Source organism: Carex rostrata, chromosome 5, assembly GCF_964058835.1.
Source record: "Carex rostrata chromosome 5, lpCarRost1.2, whole genome shotgun sequence".
In the NCBI taxonomy this organism is placed as follows: domain Eukaryota; kingdom Viridiplantae; phylum Streptophyta; class Magnoliopsida; order Poales; family Cyperaceae; genus Carex; species Carex rostrata.
Genome location: NC_135922.1, coordinates 4,002,834 through 4,011,204, shown reverse-complemented (window position 1 = coordinate 4,011,204; position 8,371 = coordinate 4,002,834). Strand labels below are relative to the sequence as shown.

The 8,371-nt window shown below is 34.9% G+C and overlaps 1 protein-coding gene across 2 annotated transcripts; it reads left to right on the top strand.

The window, feature by feature from the left end:
• Positions 1-1,251: 1,251 nt before the first annotated feature.
• Positions 1,252-8,076, top strand: LOC144554180 (dual specificity protein phosphatase PHS1-like). 2 transcript variants are annotated; one of them, XM_078302466.1, is made up of 11 exons: positions 1,252-1,411; positions 1,609-1,647; positions 2,011-2,183; positions 2,888-3,116; positions 3,626-3,805; positions 4,135-4,295; positions 4,700-5,603; positions 5,699-5,845; positions 6,258-6,485; positions 6,756-6,913; positions 7,573-8,076. In XM_078302466.1, exons 1-11 carry the CDS (start codon positions 1,331-1,333, stop codon positions 7,925-7,927), a joined length of 2,655 nt encoding a protein of 884 aa, XP_078158592.1. In that variant the 5' UTR covers positions 1,252-1,330; the 3' UTR covers positions 7,928-8,076. The 2 variants fall into 2 exon arrangements, with proteins under 2 accessions (XP_078158592.1, XP_078158594.1); XM_078302468.1 differs by lacking the exon at positions 1,609-1,647 and having other exon boundaries at positions 1,254-1,411.
• The last annotated feature ends 295 nt before the right edge of the window (positions 8,077-8,371 follow it).

Genomic DNA, 8,371 nt, shown 5'->3' with positions numbered 1-8,371 from the left:
GTTCCAACTATCTTAACAAATTTACATCTTCATCTCTGTTCTCAAAGTTCAAACGGTAGATTTGAACTATTCAACATGATCTCCATATTAAATTGTACTTAGTGACCAAATTTTATATTTTTAAAATTTTTTTTTAGATATGTATAAAATTACTACTTCTGGACCATTCAAAAACATTACTTTTTTTGTACCTATTTAAAAAAATAGTAAAAAAGCTCCAAAAAAATATAAAACTTGATCACTATGCACATTTTAATATAGATATTATGTTGAGCGGTTCAAATCGACTGTTTGAACTTAAAAAAAGAAAGATAAAAATATGAGCCATAGTTGGAACTCAAAATCAATGATGCATTTTAAGTTTTTAACTGTATTTAAATATATTTAAATAGAGTTTTGATTCGTTTAATTAAAAATCCCACTTTGATGCTGATTCTCTTAAGTTTGACCAACTGACTTTAATTAAACCAGTGTACTCATCCTCAAATTGCGGAGAGATTTCAATTTGACCCTAATTTATTATGGAATTTTTGAAATACAAAAAAGCGGGTGTATATATGATAATTTTCACATTTTCAAAGTTTTAATATGACATTTTTCAGTTTCTGAAGGTTATATGTGAAATTATTTGTACCTGAATTAATTAATTAATCCGCTTCCACAGTGGAGTGCCAGTGCGACCAGAACAAAGCACACTACCTATTCCAGTCCCCAATGTTTTGTGGCACAATCCATATGACTCTTTCGAGGTACTTACCTGACCAGAATAAATTCCCAGTTGATCAAACAAAAAAAATATACAGGGCCCTTTGTTAGTACATCACAGCACAGATTGACTAATTTTCTGCCACAGAATATCTCACATCAATTGGATCACCACCCCCGCGGGTAATGATATTAACAGAGTAGTTTTAACTTTATACAGCGCACAAACCATATGAAGCTCTATTTTTATTCTGTCGATTGTGCGCTTCATGAAGCGTCAACTGCTCTTTAAAAGGTGTTACCCTACCACCGCTTTAGAGCAGCCCGGGAAAAGTAGAGACAAGGCTAAAACCTATAGTAACCAAAATTTTAAGTTTAGATCTAGACCGTCCAATCTATTGTGACACGAATATTAAAGGATTGTTTATAGCCCGGATTCTAATCGGACGGTCCAGATCTAAAATCAAAGTTTGAGTTACTTTAGGTGATATTAATTCGAGCCGACGCCTCATCAATCATCATTTCCTTTTCTAGGCTTGTCTCTCTCTCTCGCCTTTCGATTAATTATACATTCGTACTCTCTTTTTGATTCAAATATCGTGAGTTTTTTCTCTTGATTTCTCTAATGGAAGAGAAAGGAGAAGGAGAAGGGGAAGCCATGAAGGCTTACTCCTCTCCACTTCGCACCTCTGCTTTACCCTCTCAGGTACATACAAATCACCGATTTCAGTTCATATACTAAATGCAATTATTTAAATTACTTGCCTGAATCAAACATAAACATTTATTAACTTGTTTAGGTAATAGCAGGAAGCACAATTAATGCAAATGTAACAACAAAGTCTGAATGACAAATTCAATTTTTGTAAATTTTGATTTGAATTATATACGGTCTCACTTCAGGAATCTTTGGAAGAGAAAGAATTCAGGCTCTCATCCCATGTAAGTTTTAGGCGTAACCACTGGTACCAACAATTGTTTTTTTTTTTAAAAAAAAAAAAAAAACTAGCATGTATCAACTGGTACCAACAATTTTTTTTAAAACTAGCATGTAAACACTGGTACCAACAATTTTTTATTTAAACTGGCATGTATCCACCTCTACCAACATTTTTTTTTTTTAAAACTGGCATGTATCCACTGGTACCAACAAATTTTTTATTTAAACTGGCATGTATTCACTGTTAACAATAATATATTTTTTTAAAATTGGCATGTATCCACTGGTACCAGCAATTTTTTTAGAAAAACTAAGTACAATTAACTAAAAGAGACAAATACTGGTATTATATTTTGTGTGTGAAGGTGGTGTCCTTGCTTTTGGGAGAGTTGAGCCCGGGACATGCATTTGAGAAATGGGTCACTTTGGTACGTAAAAGAAGTAGTAAGATTAAGCCGTCGGGATTTCCGGGGAGACAGTTACGAACTGAATCTATGCCTAGTAGATGCATGCCCTCTTTTCTTTGCCGGGAAACCAGGTATGTGATAACAGTATACTTCTTTGCAAGTTATAGTTAGTAAAATGAGATAATTAAACTGTTACCAACTAGTCAATTCACATAACCAAGCCAGTTGTGAGTACTATTATGACTTTTTTTAGAGTAGGGTTAAAATGCCCCAATCATGCCTAACATTTATCTGTGTTTACACAAAACATTCAATCTGAGCTGCTCAACATGATCTCCATACTAAAATGTGCTAGGAGAACAATTTTTTTTATTTTTTGGAAAAAAATTACTACTTTATTAATTAGGTTCAAAATCGCTAATTTTGAATGGTCCAGAATCTTCTGAAAAACAGTGATTTTTTAGCAAAATTTTTATTTTCAAAGTCCAAATAGTTGATCTGAATTGTTCAACATGATTTCTATATGAAAATGTACTTCATACAAAATTTTACATTTTTAAGAATATTTTTACTAATTTTTAGATAGGTACAACATCACTGCTTTTGAATGGTCTACAATTTTTAGATCAAGTAATTTTCTACATATCTAAAAAGAAGGTAAAAAAATTCTAAAAAATGTAAAATTTGATCTACTCGTACAATTTCATATGTAGATTGTGTTGATCGGTTCAGATTGATTGTTTAAACTTTGAAAATTGAGATATTGATCCATAGTACATACCAATATGCGCTATGCATAGTACCATGCTAATGTGCTGTTATTTTTCTCTGTTAGTGGTGAAACAGAGAGGATACCTCCAGTTAAAGAAAAGACAGTGGTGGTTGATAAAGAAGTCTGTGAAGAGCAGATTCAAGAGACGAGTTTATGGGAAAGGTTGGGAAATGCAGCCCGGTTGGACATTGACTCGAGTGACTTCTCGTGGGACCGCCTCCAGTCTCTGCACCACTCTGAGCACACCAGCAGCGCCGATCAATCTGAGGATGAATGCAACAAGGTTTTGGAGGTATGTGACTAATCAATCAGGGTACATTTGGATTGAGAGTGAGGTTAGTGAGAATAACGTGCTAACCCAACTAAATATTGGGTTAGCGGAATAGCACACTAACCCGAGCTAACCCAAGTATTGAGAATAGCTACTTTTTGGCCCAAACGTGGAATAGTTGCTAACCCGACTAACCCTGCTATTCCTTGGCACCCAAATGCACCCTCAAATAATTAATTATTGGTAACTTAATATCTTGGGGCAATTTCTTTGAATTAAATAATTTAGAATAAGATATGTTGGAAGTATGATTTGCGCCCTCGGCATTTTTTAATAAAAAAATGAGAAAGGATGTACTTATAACTGTCTTGTACTGGCAGCCATTTGTAAGTTTTTATCGATACGTCCCTACCAGTATATCATGTTACATGATACCAGCATAAAATGGTTTGGTACATCCAACCTGAAGTGGCTCTAGAATTGTTTAAAGAAGCTCAGTATAACCTGATTTTGACTAATTGCATATACAGTTGACAGTGAACTCTGGTGGAGTTGTGTTTTTTGCTTTGTTCGGTGCTCTGAGCAATGATGACACCACAAAAAACGAAGCAGCTGCAGTGATAAAGTTCTCGTCTTCTTCTAGAATGGCGACACAATCTGAACGTCTCGGCTATGAGTTTGCTAAGCATCTTGGGGTTCACACTCCTCAGGTGTTATTACTTAAAATAATTGTGTTGCATTAAATTTGAATGTGCCATAAATAATGATACCATTTGGTATATACTGGCAGTAGGGGTATCTTGAGGAGTTCAAAGGTCGAGATAAGTTTTTTATATCAAAGAAAATTAAAGAAGAGAGAAAAAAATTCTACATAATATGACTTCTTCTTTTACAGGCATCGTATGAGTTTAAGTAATGGCCGGTTTACAATATGCCTCACAGAAACAAAATTCAAATTTGCACTTGTTTGGGACTAAAGGCTTTGTTGTTGTTGTTGTTGTTTATGAATTTGACATTGTGTACCTCAACTGGCAATCAGGCTAGGGTTATACACAATTCAAATGCTGAGTGGCAGAGGATAATAGAAGCTGCTGAGATGGCACGTGAGTCAGCTGCCTCAAATGGAGACGAACTAGGTGAAATTACATGCTCGGATTTGCTAGAAGCTCTTCAACTTAGCAGATGTCTTTTCCTCATGAAGTACTCCCATCAACTCTTTTGTCAATTATTTTCAATTTCGTACAAACACCTGTAGATACTATGTTCGGTGCCTTTTTTTTTTTTTTTTTTTTTCATGATTTGAATCGAGTACTAAGAGCATCTACATTTAAATTTCTTTCTAATTTCTAAAGCACTCGTGGCATTTCCTATTATAATATTTGGGATATAACATAGTTTCTAATTGCTGAAATGGCCACTAAAAAAATATAAATTAACTTAATTTCTATGTAGTGCTTGACAGCTGTTTTTAATTTTTTCTTAATTTTACTGATGTAGATGCTCTAAAGTTTGATGGATGGTTTTGTTATTTTCTTTGTTTGTTTCTCTTTAATCCATGAGATCTCTCCTTATATATTATCCAATTTTTTCTTGTTCTATGTCAGTTATGTACATGGATCGCCTCTACTCGAAGCATCAAAAGCATTCAATACACATGAAGCCGCAGGAATGACTGCCGCATCTCTCGGTCGTGTCCTGTTGCTAGATCTCATATTACGCAATGAAGATCGGCTTCCTTGCCATGAACTCGGTTGGCGCGGTAACCATGAAAACCTCATGATATCTGACTCACCAACCCTCAGTAGAATTCCAAAAGTACCTAAGAAACCTTTTGTCAACTCAGTTTTACAAAAGGAGCAGCGATCTAGCTCAGCTGATGGCCGGCTTGACTCGCACCAACCACAGCATAAAATTCAAGATGAAAGAGAGGGGTGTTTTAGTAATTTCACTGTTGTGGCGATTGACTCGGGGGTCCCACGCCGGCCGCCAGCTGGAAAGAGAGTGAAGGATTATGAGCGGTACCCAAAAGTAGTTGAGCTTATATTAAATAGTTCAGATTTCTCGGGAAATATTTTGTACGAGATTTCAGGTGGGAAGTTAGGGTTTCCTGAAAATAGTATGGGTGAATTGAGTAATGATGTTGACATGGCAGTGGCTGTGCATGAATTTCGAGGTGGATTCCGTGCAGCTTTGAGGGATTTGGAGGGTTTCCATCTTTTTCTCCTTGCGCTTTACCAGAAACTGGAAGGGCTTCTAAGGGTATATTCGTCAATAATTGGGAAAAATTCAGGTGAGAGTGAGATGAGTGATTTGGGAGTGCAGGAATCAGGTTCCCAAATGGATAGTGAGAGTAATAGAAGTACCCCCAAGAGCTCTTCTTCTGGATCGCGTGGGACCCATGACTCATCCTCTCCAGTTGGTCGATTCTCAAAAGCAAGTGGAGAGAAAGAGATGTTTCGTGGTATTAGGTTGACTATGAAATTGCGTGATTTTCACAAGACACCAAAGGTTTGTATATACTTTTTTATTTTTATTTTATTTTTTTATCATGGGAACTGATATTCTGAGCTAGGCTTTATTAATTTTTTTGAGTCTTTCTATAGGATGATGCCGAGTTAGCAAAAGAGATAGAACATTGGAATGAACGTCTCAAGACTGAAGTTGTTAAATTTTGCGAGGAAAATAAATTCAACACGGGATTCTTTGATGGGCTTGACAGTAACCTTGCAGTTGATGCCTATGAACTTAAGGTATTCTATCATGATGTTAAAAGAGTGAGGCTATGATACTATGTACAGCGCATATTGGTCCATACTATTAATCAAAATCTTCATTTTTAAAATCCAAACAATCGATCTGAACCGTTCAACATGATCTCCATATGGAAATGTACTTGGAGATTGAATATTATATTTTTTAGATTTTTTTTACTATTTGATTAGATAGGTAGAATAACACTTCAAAAATAGTGAGTTTCTACCTATATAAAAAAGATTGTTAAAAAATAAAATTTAGTCTGGAAGTACATTTTCACATGGAAATCGTGTTGAACGGTTCAGATCAACTATTTGGACTTTAAAAACAAAAATATTGATCCTTAGTACTGTGTAAAAGCATATTGGAAAAACTAGATAAATTTAATTTCTTATTACATTCTTTCAGGTCCGTCTTGAACATATTTTGGAGAGAATTACCTTGATTTCTGAAGCGGCAAGCACAGAGCGACCATCTCCAGTTACAAGCAACTTGTTCATCGGTGGTGCACTTGCTGCCAAGTCAACTTACACGCTCCAACACTTAGGCATTACTCATATACTCTGCTTGTGTTCAAATGAGATTGGGCAATCAGATTCTCAGTTCCCTGAACTATTTCAATACAAAAACTTTTCAGTACGAATTTTGAATTTTGTTTTTCTCTTTTTGCATGATTAATTTGCAATGTTCAACCGATTAATTTGCATCTGTGTCCATGTTTGAACAGTCAAAGGTAGATCAAGGACTTAGGTCAAACTCAATAGTAAATTGAATTTAAAAAGCATATGGTACTGTATAAAGACCTCTGACTAGTGTACATCTTTTTCTTAGTATAAATATTTTCCTTGACTTTAATGGTATCTGATACATGAACTTTTTTCCATTATTTTATTGGGTTTTCTGTAGATACTTGATGATGAGGATGCTGACATCAGCGGCTTATTTGAGGAGGCAGCAGACTACATAGTAAATGTTGAAAATTCCGGCGGAAAGATTCTGGTGCATTGTTTTGAAGGAAAAAGCCGAAGTGCCACTGTAGTGCTTGCATATCTAATTTTAAGAAAGTAAGATCAATTAAATTCCATTTCAACAAGGTACCGATATGTAACATATCAAATTGAGCTCTCAAAATAGCATCGTAGTCAATAAATGCAGCAGTGGAAGTAGGTTGAGGGAAAGGGGTATTAAGTACCCACTATTAATTAGATTTTTTTTCCAATTTGTCCTTTATTTTTATTTTTTTTATTTTCACAAAAAATTAGATTATTAGCCCACCCCATAAAATGAAAATCATGCCCCCCTATCTCAATTTTCTGGTTCCGCCCCTAAATAAATGAGCTAAAATTTTACTGTCCAAAGGAGGAAACCAACATTGATCTGAAATGCTTGAATCTTTTTCCATTTTTCTCCCTTCTAAATGAGGTACTTATTTGGTAGATAGCTGGAGAAGAAAGAAATAGCGAGGCTTTGGTACTATACATAGCGCGGATTGGTCCGTACTATGGATCAATTATTTTTGTTTTCAAAGTTCAAATAGTTGATCTGAACTGTTCAATATAAATCTCCATATGAAAATGTACTTGCACACTAAATTTTACATTTTTTAGAAAATATTTTAGATATTGATTCATAGTACATACCATACTGCACTATGCATAGTACCATACCTTCACTCAAAAAGAATACTAAATCATGTATAGTAATTTTTCAACGAAATTTGTAGGGGGTATACGCTTTCAAAGGCATGGTCCATACTAAAGAAGATGCACCGCAGGGCACAACCCAACGATGGTTTCGCTAAAGCTCTCCTAAACCTAGATAAGCGTGTACACGGGAAGGTCTCGATGGACTGGCAGCAGAAGCGGCCGGAAATGAAAATTTGTCCGATTTGCAGTAAAAACGTAGGACTCAGCACCAGTTCATTGAAACTGCATTTGCAAAAGTCACATAAGAGGTTTTCATCAGGATCCGTGGATAGTGCGATGAAGGTGGAGATTCAAAAGGCAATGGATGGTTTCCGGATTTCACGTACCGGAAGTATCAGCCCCACTGGTCAGACTACTTCCTTTCTACTGTGAACCACAGCTGTTTTTTCTCGTTTTTATTTTTATTTTTTTTAATATATTTAATATCATTTTAGTGTTGAGTAGAGATCTGAACTTGAATATATTTATGATACATTTTAGGGCGTTCATATTTTCATATATTTAGTAATAAGTTATTTAAATCTTAGTTGCCCAATCAAAGTTGCGATTATGAACATTTATTTCATTTTTTGTGAATTTTCTCCGAGTTCACCATTCAACATGATATCCATATTAAAATAATATGTACTTAGGACCAAATTTTATATTTTATAGAATTTTTTACTAAATTTTTAGATAGGTACAAAATCACTGTTTTAGGATGGTCCAAAATCTTCTAATTTTGTATCTATTGAAAAATAGTAAACCTTTTCCAAAAAAATATGAAATTTAGACTCGAGGCACATTTCAATATGAATATTATGTAGAATGGTTCAG

What these genes read in the sequence shown, in the direction of transcription:
- LOC144554180 (XM_078302466.1), top strand. Translation starts at nt 1,331, where the DNA reads ATGGAAGAGAAAGGAGAAGGAGAAGGGGAAGCCATGAAGGCTTACTCC. An exon ending in AATTCAGGCTCTCATCCCAT is followed by an intron (nt 1,648 to 2,010) that starts GTAAGTTTTAGG and finishes TTGTGTGTGAAG; the next exon opens with GTGGTGTCCTTGCTTTTGGG. An exon ending in AATGCAACAAGGTTTTGGAG is followed by an intron (nt 3,117 to 3,625) that starts GTATGTGACTAA and finishes TTGCATATACAG; the next exon opens with TTGACAGTGAACTCTGGTGG.